Source organism: Chaetodon trifascialis, chromosome 6 (genome assembly GCF_039877785.1).
Source record: "Chaetodon trifascialis isolate fChaTrf1 chromosome 6, fChaTrf1.hap1, whole genome shotgun sequence".
In the NCBI taxonomy this organism is placed as follows: domain Eukaryota; kingdom Metazoa; phylum Chordata; class Actinopteri; order Chaetodontiformes; family Chaetodontidae; genus Chaetodon; species Chaetodon trifascialis.
Window position 1 is genome coordinate 9755227 of NC_092061.1, and position 21911 is coordinate 9777137.

The 21911-nt window shown below is 40.3% G+C and overlaps 1 protein-coding gene across 1 annotated transcript in view; it reads left to right on the plus strand.

Moving 5' to 3' along the window:
• stpg2 (sperm-tail PG-rich repeat containing 2) overlaps positions 1-21911 on the plus strand; it is a 56592-nt gene that overhangs the window by 16441 nt on the left and 18240 nt on the right. Inside the window, exons 8-10 of the mRNA XM_070964006.1 lie at positions 3094-3247; positions 4347-4510; positions 4808-4900. Of these exons, the coding sequence (XP_070820107.1) occupies positions 3094-3247; positions 4347-4510; positions 4808-4900 (411 nt within the window). The remainder of the gene's footprint in view (positions 1-3093; positions 3248-4346; positions 4511-4807; positions 4901-21911) is intronic.

Here is a 21911-nt window from a genome sequence, read left to right on the forward strand (position 1 = left end):
AAAGGCAAATGGGGAATGAGTAGGGGAGCAAGGGCAAGCAGAGTCGAGGAAAATGCATGTTTTCACAAAGTGTCATATTAATGCTTTGATACTGGGAAATTGGGAAGTCAAAGGGAGGGGAAGAGGCAAGAACTGGAAGATTCCAGCTGTTCCTCTTATCTCCCCCTCCCTCCCTCCTTCCTTCGCTCCCTCGTTTCCTCTTCATCCCTCCGCAGGGTAACAGTGTCAGATGGAACCGGACTCACAGGGAGACGAAGATCTAAGAAAACTGTCGCTCTCAGTTCTGCATCGGAGATGACTTGTGACACATGTGCGTGCGCGTACACACACACACACAGACAGTTCCTTGGTGGGTGTCAGTGACGACATCACAGGGTCGACGCACAAACACAGCATGTGGCCAGGGAAATTAGGTCAGAGCCAACTATGACACACACGCACATACGTGCACACACACACACACACGCACGCTTGCATATCAAATGAACTCGAGAATCTTGCATCAGTTGTTCTCAGGAAACTAACAAATTATTTCATGTTTCAGACATTATTAAGGTAACTTCAGGGATCCGATGTCTGTGTGTGTGTGTACGTAGATGTAGGTTCACGTGTATTACTCATGCTGTGTGGACATAAATCTGTTAACACAGTCACATTGTGGGGAGTCGTCTTCCTTATGGGGACAAAATGCAAGTCCGCATAATGTAAATCAGAGTGAAGACTTGGGTTAAGGTTAGGATGAGGGTCGTGGTTATGGTTAGGGGAAATCTCCAGGGAATGAATGTAAGTCTGTGCAATATACCCAGAAGTGATGGAAACACGAGTGTGTGTGTGTGAGTATGTGTGTGTGGCCAAGTATTCTTCGCGTTGTGGAGCCATAAATCTGGTAACACACTCACATTGTGGGGACTCACCTTCCTTATGAGGACAAAACACAAGTCCCCATAATGTAAATCATTAAATTTTAGGATGAAGACCTGGGTTAAGGTCAGGGATAGGTTAGGGTTAGGCAAGAAGTGGTCATGGTTAGGATAAGTCTCCAGGAAATGAATGTAAGCCAATGTTATGTCGCCAAAACTGATGGAAACACAGCAGTGTGCGTGTGTTTCTGTTTCTGTGTGTGTGTGTGTGTGTGTGTGTGTGTGTGTGTGTGTGTGTGTGTATAGCGTTGTTAATGTGGACATGCTGGTATTTGTAAGAATCAAGTTCTTTTTATTCCTCTGCTGTGTTCAGTAACAACCAGCTGCATGGTTCAGTCGTGAGAGGCTGCAGAGAAGTGTAGAGCTACATTGAAACTCAGTTCACCTTCAGTTATTTTGACTGAAAAGGCAGCTTATCTGCTTCGGTTCCTTGATTGCCTGTGTTGTTACAATAGGCTATCAGATAAACACATTTATACCCTGGAAGTGAAGCTGCCAAGCAGTTACAGCACTGAATCAGCTCTGATATCAGCAAAACATTCAAAGAACATTATATACCTGATAGTGTGCATCATTATTTTGGAGTTGCAGATGCTGTTTACGCCATCTCATTTTCTCTGTCCTCATCTCACCACTTTGTTCTGGCTGTATGCATTTTATTCTTTTTTATTCTTTGTCTCATACAGTTATTTCTTTTTCTTTTTTCTTGTTCTTCCTTTTTTGTGCTTTCTGCTTTCTCTCAGTTCACTGTAGTGTCTTTTGGTTTTCAAGTTTCCGCGTGCAATTGGGATTGCAAAACAGCAACAAGGCATGAAAGGCATGGTATGAATGGCAAAATCAGTGTGTTGGAAGGATGGATGATCAGTCCATCACTTTAGTCCAGCCTGAAATATCAAAGAATTGTGAAAGAGTTTTCTCTTGAATCCAGACTTTTCAAAACACTGTGTCAAGTTCACATAGCCAAACTCAATAATCCATTACATGTCATCTGTCATGTCATGAAATTTGATACAGACATTTAGGTCCCCCTCAGGATGCGCTATAGATTTGGTGATGCAGGTCACAATTTGAATTTGTCTCCTACTTTGATGACATTCCTCTCAGCCTTGGTTGTGCTTTGTGTTTACTGCCCACTGTTCATATCAATGCTAAAATGGCAAACTAACACGGTGAATTATACTGTATAATAATACCAATTATGAATATGAATATGCTGATTTGCATTAATGAGAACATTAATTAACACAGCAGCATGCATAGCAATATGTTGACATGCTATCGTTAGCATTTAGTTCAGAGCACCACTGTGTTTAAGTATGCCACACAGAGCCACTGGTATAGTTGTAGATTATTAGTTTTGTTAATCCATAATTGAAAGTACGTATATATTCCGTTATTTAATGCTAACACTGTTTGAAAATGCATATTTGTTTTTACCACCACTGTAGAAACCCGAGCCATAATTTCTCAGCTGATTACATCATTCTCCTTGCACAGCCGCTATTAGTAAGAAAGGCAGATGCTATGAATACCCATCTAGTTATTATATTACCATAGGAATCTTTTCCGTCGCTGCCATTGATCCCATGTGACCTGAACAGAGCAGGGGTAGAGCTTGAAAAGAGCAGCTTACACTGATCAAACCTGAGCTGGCTCTGACAATGTCAGGCTGAACCTACAGACAAACACTTTGATTCAAACACCTCAAAGTTGTAGCTCCAGTTTTCATCTGTCCACCAACTGTGCTTTCTGGTATGTAATGAGCAGTAAACCCTCCCAATGCTGATGGTGTGGTCACAGACTTTTGTCTCGTCTACATGTGGGCAGTTAGTCTATATTCGGTCGGGTTATGCTTCTGCTTGATGTCTCTGACTGTGAAGAGATACACTGCTCTGCCATGTTTTGTTCCTGTGGATAAAGCAGATATTCACAGTTGGATTAATTGTTTTGTTCCAGATGAGCACAGGTTAGTGAGAATTAATGGAGTGCTTGTCACCTTCAAACGGTGCTGATCTGAGTGTCATCATCAGCAGAAAGTGCTATTAATTGTTAAGTTGTGTGCTTGGGACTTCAGATGCATTTTTCCAAGTCTCTGTCCTCCTTCATGTTCTCTCACACTCATATTCTAACCAAACCTTCATCTGTCTCATTGCCATTTATGTCCCTTTACTAGAGGTTCAGCCATGTGAAAGAAGTGTCGCCCCCTGTTGGTGTATACAATGACCCGCGCTGTGCCCTGGAGCTGCTGAAGAAGACCACAGGAGTGAAGAAAAGCCCGTTTGGCATCACTGCAGTCCGATTCACTCCCAAAAAATGCTCCACACCAGGTCAGTATGTATGTCATCAGCATGTGCCAGTCTGTGCTGTGCTCAATATGAATGCCATTCAAAGTGATATTCCTCTTTCATATAGAAGTTTTCACATTTTACAGGTGCAACCCAGATCCAGCATTGCATTGTTATTTAATATCCATATACTATCAGGTATCATCAGCACTTGAGCGACCTATGCCACTGGTCTGTGATCTTGTCAATGTGCCCTACTGCACCTCCAATGCTTACATCCTTGTACAGACCTCTCTTTTATGTGTACATAAATACATGGTTAAAATGTGCATGTGTATGTGTGTGTATGCTCGTATTGTCCCAAGAGTGAACCATTATGTTGTAGAAGTATGAGTTATCCAGTTTTGCATCTCACTTTTGAAATTACAGTGGAACCAAAAGTCTAAAATTGGTTTAAAATGAGTCTTTTTTCATACTATGTGTTTTAATCTTACACATTATGTGTAAAAACTCCAAATCCAAACCAGACGTCTTCTGTTGTTTCTCGTTTGCTTTCCCTTGCAAATTGTTGCATTTCTATGTTTACTTTCTCTTTCTATGTTTTCAATTGTTGCATATGTTTGTATCTATATGTATGTGTCTTTCAGTTGAGTGTTTTCTTAAGATGCAGTACACAGGCTTTTCTCTGAAACTGCGTTATTAGATATGGAGAACCATCCTTCAGTGTTTTTGAGGATTTTCTTTTCAAGCTGTCACCAAAGCAGGCGCACCGCTGAGAAGACAACAATTAAAATAGCAGAAACACACGAGTGTCCCCGTATGAAACTCTGCAAGGCACAGGTGTAGTGCATGTGTTATTTTCAGCCTAAGTCAACACTGTATGAAGTCTACACACACTGCCAAAAATGAAAGACACAAAGCCAAAGTTACACCTACGCTGCATGTGTCTGATGTCTGTGTCCCCTGTGTGGATTGCTTTGCATCACAAGGCAGGTTTGGACAGAATTAATAGGTATTAGGGAAAATAAGCACTTCAGGATCTTGTCTTGAACTATTTTATTTCAGGACAGTGAAAGGACTATTTAAACACATACTCTGCACAAATACCTACAATAACCCCACGTTTCTGTGCCCTGTGCAGGTCCAGGGTCCTACAATGTGTTCGAGCACGGATTAGCCCGGGAGAGTTTTAAAAAAGCATTTTTAGAGAGGACCAGGAAGGGAGGCTTTGGCTCCACTGCTGAACGCAGCTGCATCTTCCACAACAAGGAATCAATAGAGGCCCCAAGTCCAGGACAGTATGAGGTAATAATAATAATAATAATAAATAATAATTTATAATTTATATAGTCACTCTTTCTTTTTTTAAAAAAAAGTCCTGATCATAATACAGCTCAAGTATAAAGCTTGAGGGTCTAAGGACAGAGGGTGAGCTATGCTGTATGGATTGTAAAGACCCTTTAGGGCAAATGGTGATTTGCGATCCTGGGCTGCATAAATAAATAATGAGTTGATAAAAAGTTCTGTAATTATTTGACAGAAAACTTTCAAATCCTAATTGTAATGTGTGTGCACATGTCTGGGAATGCTGTTTGCGTTCAGGCAGAAAAGAAGACAGAGGAGCGCTACAAAAAGCAGAACACAGCGGTTTTCAAATCAGCCACAGAACGTCTGGCATTATCACAACTGGCTAAAGTAAGTGTCTTTCCCCCGACTCCCTCTGGCTCTTTGGCTCCCAGTTTCCCGTACAGTTGTCTTTGTCTCAGTTGTTCTTATCCTCACAACATGTTTCTGTTGTAAAGCTGTTGAATCCTGCTCAACGGAAGAGTCTAAGATGGAGTAAAACAGCATTTCATGCCAAGCTCTTACTTTCATAAATGGGCCATCGCAGTGGTCGCATCTGACCCACTATGCAAGGGTCCTGTTTTTCCAGCAGCTAATTTTCTTTGACTGCTTCTTTCCTTCTTTTCCTCTTCCTCTTAATGCTTATTTATGCTGAAGAAAACAGGTCACAATTTATGATAATTAGTTTCTCTTTCCTCACCCATGTTCCTTTCCCTTATGCTGCCATCTTTCTTGCTCTTTTCTCTCTCACACTTTCCCAACTTCATTCCTCTCAAACTGATGTTAATGTGAACCTAATACAGACCTGACTCTTTCCACTTCCAAGTATAGCCTCATTGAATTGTCAAAATAATTCTTTTCCTTTTTTATTCCTTATTTTCCTTTTTTATTCAAGTACTGGCTAAAACTAAAGGAAAAACTTTTACTTTTATGTTTAGGACTATAACTACATTTCATATGGAAATATGTTACAGAGAGATATTCTATAAACATATTGTTTTTTTATTTATCAATACCGCAATAGTAAAAAGAAAGTAAAAATCTGAGTATTTCTGGTATCACTGGGCATCAGTCTTAAGGCAATGATACGCAAGAGTGCCTCATTTATCTAAACCTCAGAAGTAACTTTCCTTCAGTGACCTGAATTTCAACAACGTTTGTCAAAGAAGTGAAGATTGACAGATCTTTATGGAATTACAATTGTTTTGATATTATTCCACCAAATCACTCAAGTGTCAAATGAAATAGATGTAATGGAGAGGGAATAAAAATATTTTGAAACCAAAACAACAGCCAAACCTACACTTTATCATAAAAAAGTGTCCCTTTGGAAAGTTATCCTCTTTCATTTCACTCTTCAAAGTTTCTATTTTGCAATCATTTTTATTCGTGTATGCTGCTGAAAGTTTCATTTTCAGTTCTGATACAGTTTGTATCAATTTTTGCACTTGCAGGCCTTTGACCTGTTACTCTGAAAGTTTTTGGCCAATGGGAACTTTTTCCCAGAACTGAAACTGAATTGTAAAACGCATAATCGCACAAACTGTGTAAACAAAAACATGAAAGCGAAAGATAAACATCAATGGTTACAATGAAAGTGGAGGTTGTTGCAATCAAAATAGACACTTTGATTCATGATTCAAGTATAGTTGCTTGGTTTCATATTGTGCATATTTAGCTGAATACTAGTGAAACAATTTTAGTTCCATCGTATGCAAACATAATTAGAAGCTCATTGTAAATTTAAGGAGCTTTCAGTATCTTATCCGTTAGCTCATCTTCAGTGACATCCAAAGATCAAATGCTGCTGTTTGAGTGAATCACTTTCAAACTGCTAGGCCTGTGTTTTATATATATTTAATATTTATATATTTATATTTCAGCAAATTAATAATTGCAGCAGTGCAGCTACATTTGAAAAAGTGACCATGTTTGAATTTTGAAAGCTGGATTTCTTTTCCCTGTGTGACACAGGATGGTGTTTACTTGCATATGAATAATGTGCTAATGAAGAAAGACAGAGAAGCTGGATATGAGGGTTAGCGATTGAATTTTACTGACTCCAGTATTGAAAAAAATGTTCCAGGTGTACGCTCCAGCATGTTAATATTCAAGATACACAATGTGTATTTTCAAGTACCCTTCTGGGAACCAGCTGGTGTTTACTCTGATTAACTCCAAAGGTTAGAAGTGTTATCTAAATCTTGAGGCAAAGGTCTCCAGAACTGATCTTAACACTGCAAACTAAACTGCTCCCTAGAAGGACAGAGTTGAAAGGGTAATTCGGTACTTATCACACAGGGCAGCAAAAGGTCGGTGTAGTGCTCCACATTACTGGGTTTAGTTTGTCATCTCGTAGCTTTCATGCATATCTCTCACTCAGTTCTACACTATGCTGATGTAACGGACTTCCTCACAATAGCATCATAGCAGGTGTTTTCAGTTTCTTTCTTTCACAAGTCCCTGCTATGAAATCATTACATTTCAGGGTGAAGACTTGGGTTAAGGGTCTTAGTCCATTAAGCGCATTGTATGAAAGGAGAAGGACCTTAAAATCAATCAAAACTGGACTGATGTCCTCTCGTGCTGGTTAATAGCGGTGCAGCAGAGGTTTGAATCAGCTGGTCTTTCAGTGTTTTTTGTTGGGAGGTGAGTCAGTAGTGCATTAATATCTTTCTGATTTATAAATGGTTGTACTTCAGTTACTTTTTCTAAGTTGGAAAAATGAATTTTTGTCACCTCGTTGATGTTCAGACTTGAAGCTTAGATCTGAATCTAACATAACCCCAAGACTTGTAACCTTTGATTAAGATATCATGGTCAATCATATCAAACACTGAACTTAGATCTAAGAGGACGAGAACTGAGACCTTATTTCATCAGGATTTAGTCTGAGGTCACTGATTTTTTTAGTCAGAGCAGCTTCAGTGCTGTGGTTCTAAAGCCTGACTGAAAGTCCCCCTGAATGTTCTTTTCTTTAAGAAAGGCGTTAATTTACCCTGAATCTTTTCCAGTAACTTACTGATGAATGGAAGGTTAGCGAGTGATTTCTTTAGTAATGGTGTTACAACAATGCATTGGGGAGGATGCCTGTCTGCAGAGATGTCTTTACAATCTTGACACACTTGTCAAACACCAGCTTTGTAAATGCTGTAGGTACAGGGTCAGCGCAGGAGGTGACAGTATTGCAGAGCTCAGTAAATGTAATGCTGGTGACTTTTCCCATGGTTACATCTTTTTTACAGGGTTTATTGAGCTCATCTGTGTTGACCTCAGCAGCACCACTGGATCTGATCGAGGCTATTTTGTTGTTGAGGAACGATGTAAGTTCTTCACAGTTTGATGTAGAGAACTGTGGACAGATGGGGGCACTGCTTAGTAGCTGGCCAATAGTGGAGAATAATATTCTAGAGATCCGAGCATTCTGTGATAGTCTTGGAAAAGTTATTCTTTTCTTGCTAGACTACTGCTTTGTTGTTGACAGTCATGGCTTCTTTGTACATATTACAGTGAACTGCGAGCTCTTTGTTCCTTCATATTCTTTCAGCTGCTTGACAGATTCTCTTGCTCTCATTAACACTGCTGTTGTTTAACCATGAGGAGATTCTGACAGTTTACCTCTTTTTAACCCTTACAGGGGCAGCAATATTTAAAACAGATGACATAGTGTTGTTGAAATGTTCGACCATGTCATTTAAAGAGCAGACAGCAGTGTATGACTCAAATGATGGACTTGTTATTACCAAGTCCAGAATGTTACCATGCTGATGAGTGGCTTCGCAAACTCCTTTGGAGCTTTGGAGTCATTCTTTTTGTTGACATGAATATTCAGGTCTCCATTCAGGATTAATCTCGTATTTACTGATACCAAGTGCAACCAGCTCTGACAATTCCTGCATAAACAGCGATGAATATCTTTGTGGCCGATACAGTATAATGATGAGCACTGATAATTCTGCTTTGAGCTTAAGAGCAAGATATTCAAAGCACAGCTTTTATTTATCAATCTACAGAAGAGGCTATGGGCTTTCAGAAAGCCGGTGATGTATATACTGTACATGGATAGGAAATCAGCTTTCTCCAAGACAAATCTAACTGAGCAAATCAAATTTCTCCTCTCTCCCACCATGATAATGGAAAACAGATTTCTAGTTTAACCACAAAAGAGAGAAGGAGGAGGAGATTTTCCACCCCATACTGAATGATCTATAAACTGTCACATCCACGAGAAATGCTGTTATTTAAGAGTCTTGCTAATAAAAAAAAACGTATTTGTGAAAATGATGTTTCGAAAGTTAGAAAGGCCTAGGTCTCACCAAGCCCGGTAGTTATCAGTCCTCACCGTCCAAACGCGAAGTCCTGCTGGTTTTCATTCCTGCTGTCTAATCAGGGAGTGGTTTACATCTCGGACACCAAGTGAATGCAATTAACTACCTGGCAGGACATAAAACCAGCAGGACTCTGGGTATAGAGTAGCAGGATTGAGCTACTGCCCCAGTGCATTAGGATGGGAGTCTGTGTACAGATGTTACGTTACACGCATTACAAGGTGAGCATACTCATATTATAGGACATCGGCCATCTCTTAAATTCTCTTGCCGTCTTATGTGGTGAGGTCAGAGGTCAGGGTCGGCTTCATCTTGGGGAGGGACGGTCACTTCATTCCCTGTGCCATCCTGCTGTGCCCAGCCTAGTCTAAACATAATGTCATAAAATGATCTTCATAGTGAAGAATATCAGTTTTGCAGGGCAGAGCATTAGTCTGTCACAGCTTTGACCCTAGTTTTACTTTTTTATACGGCAGTTTTGACAAACTTAGTCACCAACTTTTGTGTATTTATACATTTACATTATTGTTAGGGTTACATAGTTTATGCATTCAGATAATGTGAATCACTCACATTTTGTGCACATCACAAATGAACCTAGGCGAGTGTGATGAGTCTCATTAGATAAACTCAGAATTCTGGTGCTGATCGCCTCTGTAATAGTCTCAACCTCATATATCTGTCTGCGCTGTTTGCCATTTTTCATGACAATGGCTCCGTGTAGTTTTCTGTCAGGCTGCAGTATATTATGCTGATGGATGATCTGGCTCTCTCAGAACTCTTGGTGTGCTAAATCCTAATGTAGACAGTGGAAAACTTGACAGCCATACTATACACAGTCCATGTAAGGTTTGTGTTTCACATTGTCTTGCAGGGATACAGTGTAACTGCAGTATAGATTTGGATGTTGGAGGGCCACAAGTTCAAATGATCAGTGGTAGACTTTCATTATATGCCAGACACACAGTGTAATTAAATATTTAACAATGGCTTTAACTTGGCTCAATTCCCAGTAGCAGTACCTCCAGCTTGGTTTTGTGTTCCCACAAACATAATTGGCTGCAATCGCAGGTGGGGAGCTGGCGAGGTCGAGGTGAAAAGAAGCGGCTGGTGGCACCATGTGTCACGGAGGTAGCACATGTCTGCCTGTAGCCCTCCTCGGGCAAACAGCAGGGTTGGCATTCATGAGGACTGAAGCAGGGCTTTGGCTTTCTAAATTTGGAAAAAATGGGCAAAAAATGCGAAAAGCTGAAAAGCAAACAATAACTAATGGAACTGTTCTTCAGAGGCAATATTGCCTCCATATTTCCCTCCCTGTCTCACTCTTTTTTCCTTTCTGGTAGTACCTCTGAGTGCTCTGTGGAGAAGATCTGAGGCCACTTGTAATGGCTCCACACAGAGCCTCCTTTATGACCAGTTAATGAAAAATCACCCGGGGACGTCTTAGCTGTAACAGTTAGCCACATGCCGCGCTGCAGCCTAGGCTGTATCCCTGGTAACAGCCTCCCACTGGGACCGATATTAAAACTGTCTAATCAGGAAACAATCACAATCATGAGAGGGGAGTAAGACAAGAAAGAAGAGAAAAAGAATAAAGTCAGAACGCACGTCTTATTATATTTTTCATGTTTGGACGTTTATGTCTTCTGTACTTTGACATAAAAGCTTCATCCGGCAGTAGAGGTCGACATTTTGTGGAGAAATTATTCACACTGCATAACTTTTGAAATCAGCAGTGTGAAAGATGTACCATGTCAGTTGAAATGCCAGAATCTGTCTTGTGGGGTGCATCAAACGCAACGGGGAGACCTGTTATCTGCCTGGTAGAGGGGATTTATTACATTATTCGCTCTGTCTTTGCTGTTAGCTGCTCTGCTTTTTTATTTTCCAGATCTTTTGTTTCTTGCTGTTTGTTCTGTTTTGAGGCGGGACAGTTTCTTTACTTTATTTATTCTATTGAAACTGTGAATTTCAAATCTGTCTATTCCCAAGCCCACTGTACAGTAAAAGTATTAGATTTGCAAACAGCGGTTAAATACATACTGAATCACAGGCATGGCATGATTTATTTAGGTTGATTTTTCTTATCTTGTGGCGTGCCGTCTTTCAAAGGATGTTTAAATTTCTGACAGTCTTAATCAAACACACATCGACTAGTTCAAATATTTGAAGCTATGTCAGATCTGTACTTCAGCTACAGGTCTGGATCTGATAGGAGTTGATTACCTGTCTGTGGAGAAGAAAGAATCAGACACATTGTTAAGAAATGATAGATCTGAAAGGAGAGATGATTATAAGTAGAGTCTTAAATGTGACTTCTGTAATCCAGTGCTCTTTTCCAGCATTATTTCCCCTGATCCCTGGCTTTCTTTGTCCTGATCTGTTCTCTCTCTTTCTCTTCTTTTCCTTTCATCCCTCTTTTCTTCCTCCTCTTACTCCACAGTCCCTCCTGTCCTCCTACTGCCTCTCCTCCTTCTTCCTGGCCAAGCCCTCCTGATACTGACCTTTGTGTTGTGGAGGTCGTGGGATACCCTCAGGCAGCTCAGGGAGAGAATAAGTATGGAATTTAATTTGGACCTATGTTTTTCCCGGAGGCAGTGGAATTCCTCTCTCATCTATACATCAGTCAAATATTGCCCTGTCCCTTGAAACGACAGGAGAGAGGTTTGACAGGGCATTTTGTCTGTCTGTCAGTCAGTTTTTACTAATACCTTTCTGCCTTTCGTCATCTCAGTCGATTTTGTTCTTTTGCCAATTGTGTAGAGATTAAAAGAGGTCTTGATGGATGGCTATTGTTATACTCGGTGAGATTGAAGGATTGTGAATTTCAAGGGCCTTGGTTCAATAATGAGGTGTTACCAATGGTGAATGGTGGGCAGTGGGTTAAATTTGCAATGTAACCTGTTGAAATACTGTGCTGAAATGATTTGGATCCTTTGGTTCACAGCATTGTTATGTTAAACATGTATAGAAAGAAAAATACAGAATATTAATAAATTCAAGTGCTGCTTCGGACTTGCTATATTGCACCAATAAGGCAGGTAAAGACATCCATCGAAGAAGAAGCAGAGACACAGGTTCCTCCATCAACAGCAGCCTCACTTCCCTACAAAAGTACTTTAAGGCAGCGAGGGGTTGCCACCGCCACTGTTGTTTCCATCACAACCGTGACTGGAGGCGTTCTGCTGACGTGGGTAACGGTGGCGAGGAGAGAGAGTGCGGCGCTACCCTCTGAGTTCACTATGGTGAGACTTCTGTTTAAACTTACCGCTGCTGCTCGCTGTGTGACCATGGCAACCACAAAAAGCACACAGAGGAAAAGGATGCGGCTTTCTGGATTATGCTTGAATAAATATACCAATCAACAGAGACTGTCTGAGAGTAACATCAGTTCTGAAGTATGAGTTTCTAAAACTGGACCCTGATGTCGCAGGGCAGCAGAGGCAATCACCGACAATCACATGCAAAAATTGTCTCGTGCTCATAAACTTTTCTTCTGTGTAGTTGTGGTATATTTACATACCCACAGTTCACATGTGATTGATGAAAATGCAAGCAATCACCAATGGTGTGCAAAAAAGGGTTGAGGTAATGTTGCAGTGTACGGTTTCATAGTGTCCAAAAATGGATTCAATCAAAACACAGTACAGGTTTTCATATTAGTTTAGTAAGCAATGCTTTTTAACATAACTCATGGGAGCTTCAATAACATCAGTTTTATTCTGATACAAAAGCAAAATATTTGACAATATGGGAATTCTTTTTCAAGCAGTTCTGTTCACTCCATGCAAGACATTTTAAAGTGATGTAACCAAGCAATAATGCCTCTGCCAGTCAAACAAATTCCAGTTTATCTGCATTAATATCTGTTACGCTGACAATGAACAACATTTCGTAATTCTCCTTCCTCAATGTGTAACTGGCTTGATGGAATCAGGCGGGCAATATTAAAACATGGCTTTTATTACATTTACCACTGATAGTGATTGGAAGCGGGATTCATAATGCACCAAGAGTGTGAAAATAATAACGAAAACAAATAGAAAAAGGAGGCAGCCCACAACTGGAGACATTTCCATCCTTCACTTGGCAACTCTCGCTGTTGTTTGTGGAGGTTATACAAAGACTTTCAGTGCCATGTCAATATGAAAGATGTTTTTAAAGGTTACTCATTATACACTTTGTCATTTTTCACAAATTCGGCAGGGAATAAGGCACACGTGCCAGAATTACAGCAATTTCTTTGGGAAAATGGTTAACTGTGAAGGCCGGATTATGCATCTGTGTCAGGTGTTGCTATATGTGAAGCAGCTCTATAGGTACACAGACAGTCCAGCTATTGTTATTGTGTACCTCCTAGAAAATGTAACTTCAGTACGAGCTGTGTGGGCTATGTGGAGACCGGACTGTTTTCCCTCCTATCAGTTTATAGTGCCAGTTGTATTTGTGAAAGTCATATACAATATAAAAATCATATTCTGTTGCCACTGTATTGTATTTCTGGTCAAGCGTCACAGACAGACACCAGTCATAAGGCCTGACGCAGTCAAGGAAAGCCTCATTAATGTCAATTACAAACAGAAAAAACCACATTGCTCTCAGAAACAGATAGCACACACAATGGGCCTGAGGAAGACAGAAAGAATGGAAGAAGCAGTGGGAGGGAATGAAGGAGAGACAAAGAGAATGAGAGAGAGAGCGCCTCTGTGTATAATGTGTAATTATCTATCCTATTAGCTCTGGTTGAGATAATTAGAGTGTTTGCTAAACATACATTTATCAAACTGAAGAGCAGCATCACCTCCCTGCTCTGCAGAATGAACTGAACTACAAAAATCCAGGAGGTGAAATTATACTTAGAATAAAAGGGAGTGAGACAGAGGGGTGAAGGATTGAAGGACAGACAGAAAGAGAGGCTGATAACAGAGAGAGAACATAATGTCGACAAAGACAGAAAGAAAGACGGAAGCAATAAGAGGAAGTGAGACGTTTCTATCTCTCTAGAGAGGTGAAGATGATAAATAAATAAAAGCCGTTTGAGTGAGACAACGAGTATGAGAGCTGCATGGAAGGTAATGCCATGGGCAAGATACTCTTAAAGTATCTGGAATAGCAAAATATGCAGTGGCCCAGTCTTTGTCACTTATTGACTTTTTGTCTCTGTGTTTCATTGCATTTTTATGATATATCCATGGACAGCTAATGGCATGTCATGGTGCAGCCTCTATTAATGGGAGACAAGGGAGTCGGGTGATGAAAGAAAGGAACAAAAACAGGAAAATGGAGTTATAGATTTGATATGGATTTTACTGTCAGCTGTCAGGGTAATGATGATGATGTGAGTCCCTGTGAGTATTTGAGTGCGGTCACATGCATACACCAGCGCACATACAGAGACGGTGACCCACTCAAAATCTGCCCATACACACAAATATAGGTATATTTATGCAACAATACCCAGTACCCAATACCCATGTACATGCAGGAAACATATATGCATGTGTCCAGTTGCAGTGCGCTTATGACTACACATATATTGTAGTACCACATACACGGGAGACACACATGCACAATTAAGTGACCAAACGAGAAGTGTTTAGTGACACTTCCACCCCGAGGCTTCAGACAGGCTCCCATCATGCTCTGCTCAATATTCGCCTGAACAATTCATAAACATGATGGATAGAGAGATTTGAAGATGGGAGGGAAGAGCAGAGGAGTGGTGCTGTCATATTCAGTTGCTGTACTGACTAGTCTTTCCGACAAGAGCTTTTTACTCCCATTGTCTCTCTTTTTGTTTTGCCCTCACTCTGCTCACTCTCAACTGTAGAGAATAAATGCAATGCAGCAATGCTTCTGGTTCTGTGCACACCAATCGGTCAGTTTCCTAATGTATAAAAGTGACCACTTGCCTCTCTGTCGGCTGATGTACCCATCTAGCTACCTGTCATCACTTACCTCAAAATATAAAGTCACAGTGAAACTGTATTTAAATTAGTTTAACTCTGCAATTTAAGATGATATTTAAAAGCCACAAGCAACAGAGCTCTGTATGCACTAAGTCTGGGCTGCCTGGCCATTCAGACAGAAAACAGTGCTGTCTTAAAAAAACTCAAGGACTGCAATCTCTGACTCTACCACTGCCTGAAGTTTGCCTTTGTTTAATTACACAGTAAGTCACTGTGAGCTCTACCTTTCATCATTGAACCAGAGTTACTATTAGTAACTATCACTCTGCAACCTATGGATGTGATCATCAACTGGCAGCCTGCTGGCCACATACGGCCCACCAAAGCTTCCCATCCGGCCCGTAGAATATTAATGAATTCAGAAAATGAACTAGTTACTTACCTTTGGAAGAGGGCCCATCTGTCCTGAGCGTGATGATTGAGCATCACTTGAGTTTATTTTCAGCTATGGACTCATTCACTGGGAGCTGAACTGTGGGTTTTGTATTGAACACTGACGGCCTCCGTGGTGGAGGTCTGACAGCATTTACTAGTTATGTATCTATTTATCATTACAGAATTTCCATGTTTTTAGGAGCCTGTGCACACTGATATAATAACATTAATTTGTAAGAAAGAGAAAATATTGAACAATGATAGGCTAAGTAGCCCTAATGTTTTTTCAGTAGCCCCCACAGTGACCTTGGACAATTGTAGATGAGGACCCTGATACTCCTTCACAGCTTGTGAGGCAGAGGGGGGGAGGCAATCAAACAAAATGCTCTTAATGTTAAACACTTGAGCCAGAAAGTGCTTGCCGACTTGTGGCAGTAATGCTGTTTCAACCCAGTACTTTCACTCCATGTGTCCATTTTGTAGAGTTGAAAAAAGAATCAAAAAACTCCACCGGATACAAACTGATGAACTGAGAAGCCATGCAACAAGTTGTTGTCTGTAAAAATGTCATCCATAAAATACGTCATATTTGAATAATTTATGAACATTGTTCTGCGTATTTTAACCTATGTGTCTCCAGTCGGTGTCTCAGAATGAATTATGAGTATAGAAGTGTTAGAAGTAAAAACTGTACAGTGCTTTGGCCTGATCTACTGTATGTCTCCCTTTTACTTGTAGACATTTTATTGATGGTCTATTTTAAGCCATTGCCTAGTCTCTTAAGTACTTCTGTCTGGGCCTATATTCTCTTTTCCTGCTTTTCGGTTAAATTGTCATTAAATTGCTGTCCATTAAAAGATGTGCAAGTGTCTGCCTGGGAAGAAAAACGTCTGCAATTCAAACAGTTTGTTGGATCTAATTGACATCTGATGCTCGGATCATATAATGGCCTGATCATCAAACAGAGATGGACAAAAAGCCTGTGTGATAGATGATTGACAGAGAGGTAAAGGGGCAAGTTCTGCCAGTGACTTCTAGAGGCTGCAGTATTCATTACCCTCACACCATATTAGAGAAGTGCTCGCAACGAATAGCATACAAGTAATTTTTATGCTCTTAATTAATTCTTGTACCGATGGTGGTGCTCAGAAAACATAAGTCATCATTAAAATCAAAGCAGAGTGTCCCCTTTGGAGCTTTAATAAAGTCCGAGAATTATACAGTTTGGAGACAACAGCATCGGTTGTTTCAGCAAATGCCCCCGAACGACATTTGCTTACGTCCAAGTGATAAAGTCCTCTGGCAGGTATAGTAATTTCTCTTTTCAATCGGGAGCAAAAGAGGAAGTAGAATCAATTTGTTATAGAGCCACAAAATCTGTAGGGATGGATGGGTCAACAAAACATCAGACTTTAACACAGTTATGAGTATTAATCTTTTACAAGATTTTTAATTTGCCACTTGCTAATGACTGTTGCTCACTTCTAACTTCACCTTTCCTCTAATTAACTTGTGGTAAGCTTAATTTCCTGCCTTGAGTGGGAAAGATACATATTAAGTGAGTCATATCCAATGAAAATATACTGTTGACATCTTTTAATAGAACTAATACGTTGTTTTAAATCTGTCTTGATTTACAACCACACCATAGGGAGAGGGAGGGCGGTAAAGTCAAAGATGGCTGAAAGTAGAGAGCGTGTGTACAGTAAAAAGAGAGCTTCAGCGACTGAAATAAATGAGGATGCATGCATGAGCAACAGCGGAAAAGACAGAAAAGAGAGAGCAGAACAAGTGAGTCTTAAAATGTGTGATAGGGCACAGATGGAGAACTTGTCTGTGTAGCACTTTCAGATTTTATGATGTGTGGATGCTCTCTAAGTTATTGCTCGGAGGAAAAGATCACATACGCTCGATGAAGTTCTTTTTCTCTCTTTCCTCCTCTTCCTCTCTTGCTGTGAAGTCCTGGTTATTGTTACCTCCCTTCTGTCTTGCTGTTATAAAACAAGCCAACTGAAAAACAGCCCTTCCTCAAAAACAGCGGTTGACTCAAAATAAAAGACTTTTCACAAGTGAAGGTAGATAAACACGACATGATTTCTCGCAAATTCGCACAACTCCAGAGCAGGCCTTTGTAGAGTCGTGTATTGTATGCTTCATTAGTTTGCGGTATCCATTTAAGTGGTAAATGGCTGCATTTATATCAGCCATTTACCACTTTACCTCTCATTCGTCCAAACATACACACTCTTACACAACAGTTTGACCATCGGGAGAAATTTTGGGTGCAGTGTCTTGCCCAAGGACACTTCGCCATGTGGACTGCATGAGCAGAGGATGAACCCTGTGATCAGTGGACGACCTGCTTTCCTGAGCCACAGACGTCCCTGCTAACAAGTCCACAAAAAAACGTCCTTTGACACAAACACTGAAATTAAACATTAATTTTCCTTGTTTAGAAAAAAACTCAACAGGCCACCTTCAAGTTGAGGCACTAAAAATACTTTGATGAGTTTCAAGATCAATCATAGTTATGGTTGAAGTAAGCATTTGGTTAAGGTTGGGGAACGACCATGGTCATAGTTCACGTTGTTTGTGGGTGGGAGAAGAGAAGCCACAAGAGGTTGCCTTGGCCCAACCCAAACCCAAACATACATTGTTTGGCCAACGTATCTCTACTCAGTGTAGATAAATGATAACTGAATGCAGTTGAAAGCTCAGAAAAAAAGCTTTAGTTTCCAAAGTGAGGAAAAAACTTGAGCTTAAAAACATGGCAAATTGTTTTATTTGAACAAAAAACCACCAACTGCTTTCCTGTTTCGGCACCACAAAGAAAAAAATCACATTTGGGTCAGTGCATACTGTATTTATTGTTTTGAGTGAGCTAAAGTGATTTTTTAGTTGTTTTTTTCTCTCTCTCTGGAAAAAGCTGGCACATGCACTCAAGAGATAATGTCCTCTTTCATGTGCTGTCTGTCTCTCGCGGTCTTAAATCCAGTGTTGTGTTCAAGAAAACAGAGTAACACAAAGCAGCTCATTAAAAATACAGTCAGGTAGCCGCTTGTACACAGCACGATGTAAAATAACATAATTTTGATAAATTTCAGATGCACCTTCTCTGTCTAGTGTCAGAATCAGCCACGTGCTCCATCTGTTAAATTTCATTTGTATCGACCTGCTTTTGAAAATCTTCAGTAGCGTGTGAGAGATTGGATCCCATTTGTATTTATTTATCTTAGAATAATGGAATCGTCAGCAGATACCTGTGGACCTGTGGCACTGCCCAGAATAGAGATCAGTATTTAAACAAATTAAAAACTTATTTTCCACTTTAAGATTGGATTAGAGGAAGTGAAATGTGACCGGGCCTAGTCCTTTAATTTGATACCGCCAATGTTTATTATCAGGCTTGAATTGTATTTCTGCTGCCAATTTTCTCAACTTCTTTTTTTTTTTTTTTGCCTTGGCACTTTCTCTTTTCTCTCTTCATCCTATTGTACTTTTGATTTTCTTTCTCTGTATTTTCTTGCCATCTTGTTCCACATATTTATTTTCTCTCTCCCTCTCAGTTAATCTTGCTCTCTCTCTGTCTGTCTATCTTTCTCTTCACTCCACCCTTCATGTGGATAATGGCGGCACATGTGGTTAGCAGCTGTGTCCGGTGTGTGCATGTGCATGCCTACATGTACATCTCTCCGTCCAAAGTATGGGCACCAGCTGTGGGTAGCAGCTGTGTAGTGTATTGTGTGTGTGTCTATGCGCACACACCCATATGCAGGTGTGGGCGCGTAATCATTTTATGCAGCAGCTGTGTGTTTTGGGTGTGTTTGGTTATGGACAGCTGTTTTGTAGCAAGTGCTGATTTTAGGAGCCATGGAGACAGCCAGGCAGGTGGCCTGGGGGACAACAGGGAAAGCTAAGCCTGCTGAGATGTAAGGAGGTCCTGGGCTGGGTGTTAACTCAGCCAGGCCTTCTGGACCTCTGCTGGATGGCTAGTGGTTCAGGAAGGACCCCAGCTGTGGGTGTCAGTGTGTATGCAGCCCTCTAAACCTGTCAGACTCCACGGACAGCTTATCGATGACTACTGTATATAAATCACAGGGAGACAGCTACACTGATTCCTTTCTCAAAGCAGCCAGGGTTTAAACTCACTGTGGTTCAGATCTAAACTTCAGTCTAATTCTTCCACACTGATGTCCATCAAAATCAGATTAGCTGTTCAGGTCTGCCTGTAAATACATGAAATATAAGGAAATGAGAGAACTGAGGCTATTAGATAAAAATAGACAAAATGAGCACTTGTAAGATAAAGAGAGAGATTAAGCAAAAAAAAAGAAAAAGAAAAGAAAAAACAAGACCGCAGAGATACAGTTGATATCATAGACATAAAGGAGAATGGAGTTTTTGAATTGATAGGAGAAGAGAGGTGAAAAAAGTACAGAAAAAGTGGAGCAGTAGGCATCAAAAGACAATGGACAGAGAAAGAAATAAGTAAGACAAAAAGAGATGAGAAGGCAGTTATAAGCAATAAGGCAAGGATGAAAAGAAATGAAGGAGAAAGCAAGATATACAAGACTACAAAACATGGCAGAAAACTAGCTGTCAGCAAATTGTTAGACTAACTGCTACCTATAAAGTGTGAATAGGAAGCGAATGGGGCCCATATGGTTTCCTTCTGTCATTCCATCTATATTGAAGACCTGTCTAGAACCTCATTAAGGCCTTATGACACCAGCCATACCTCCACTACTAAAATCAGACAGATGGTTATCAAGCTCTATGATGAGACACCAGCTGTGCTTATGACACAGAATGACATAGATAGTCTATTCTGGGAGGAAAACAAGCAAACAAATGCTGTGTTCACTTTTCATTTAAATACTAGCAATCCATTTCATTACATAACATGAAGCAACACAAACTAAAAATTAAGCGTAGAACCTCCATTTAAAAGAAATGGTGCCATTCAACAGACTTTTTCAATGTCATGCTTGTAATGGGTTTGGTAACCACTGTATGGCTACGTTTAAGGACAATAGCTGATCTTAAAAACTTTTGAGAGGATGGAGAAGCTGTTAGCTTCATTGTTGTATAAGCTTTACCGTGAAATTAACGGATCGCCGAGCTCGTTGAGATGCCTCAATCATTGTGCGTCCTGCTTGCGTCTGTGCATTTAGCACGTTATATTGATTGTGTGTCCCGCGCTGTCAGGTTTGGTTTTGTGTTCGTTTTCTGCTACTGTATTAAAGCTGGTAAGCTGCACTTTATCAGTTATCAGTTACCAGAACTCTGAGCTGAGCTCTCATGCTGGATTTCTGTGTGATAAAGACAGTTATTGTGTCTTTCTGTGGCTTTGAGCATCTTTCCCTCCGTCTTTCTTATACTACACACACGCATCCATGTGTCTTTACAGGCATTCTCACACACCTTAAATGCACAGATAGCAGTGTAGCAGTAGTATAACTCATCTGTGCTCCCTCCATCTGTTGTCAGAGACATGTAAACACATCCTCCATTGTGCGTCTCATTCTGCTTTGTCAAGCCTCCTGGTCTTGAACCTCGCGTCATTGAGCCACACGGTCACGTCTGCCATTTTGCCTTCTCTCTCTTTCTCTCCTCCCTCTCACATGCTCGCACACACACGCACACGCCCACACACATAGACAAACATTGACATGTGGAACATACCTGCTTGCTGTCTTTACACTTGTTATTGTAGCTGCTTGTATATTGTGTATTAATTGAAGAATAATAATTGTTCATCAGTATTGTTGAAGCTAAATGAACGCTTTTGTACATTTAAAGAAAAGTTGTCTGATTTTGTGCATATGTGTTGTGGTAACAGCTGGTTGTGGAGGTCAGTGCTCGGATTCAACCCTTCACCTGATAAATGGATTTTTAACATTTCCATTTGAAGTCAACAGCCCTCTTATGTAACTGTATCCATAGTTGGTGATTGGTCCCTGATATCAGGATGGTGCCCTGTCAATTCATATTAATAATTTTATTAACAATGCCATTATTGAAATCAATTACTATCCTTAATATCTGCTACCAAACCCAACACATGTATGCGTAGTTGCCTGATATATCAAGCTGTAATGAGTTTAGGTGTGTAGTATTTGTGCACAGTTAATATGCTACACTCCTTTCCTGCCAGCGAGTTTCACTCTTAAGAGGAACGGATAAACCTCACATGACACTGTGGATTTAAGAGGCAGAGCCTAAGTAACCATTATTATTTATTAGACTCTAAATGGGGATATTCAACCAACCTGTTCATTATCTGCATAGCATGCCAACAAGACTGATGACAAAGTACATAGTCGGTATGATGGGCAGTTCAAGGATGCGTGGCTTTTAAAACGGACACTGTCTGCACATTTTGTTGCACATGGAAATACAGCAAAGTAAGTTTAATTTAAAGGTCCAGTGTGTAGTATTTAGTGGTATCTATTGGCAGATATTGAGTAAAATTTTCATCAGTATGTTTTCATTAGTGTATGATCATCTGAAAATAAGAATTGTTGTGTTACTACAATACATCATCCCTCCAGTACTCTATTCAGTTGATTGCAATCTGCAATCTCACAGCTAGGTGCCACTAAATCCTACACACTGGTCTTTTAAAGTCTGCAGACATGTCTGTAGACATGTAGCATCAAGTACAAATTAGTTCCAAAAAAATTCGGA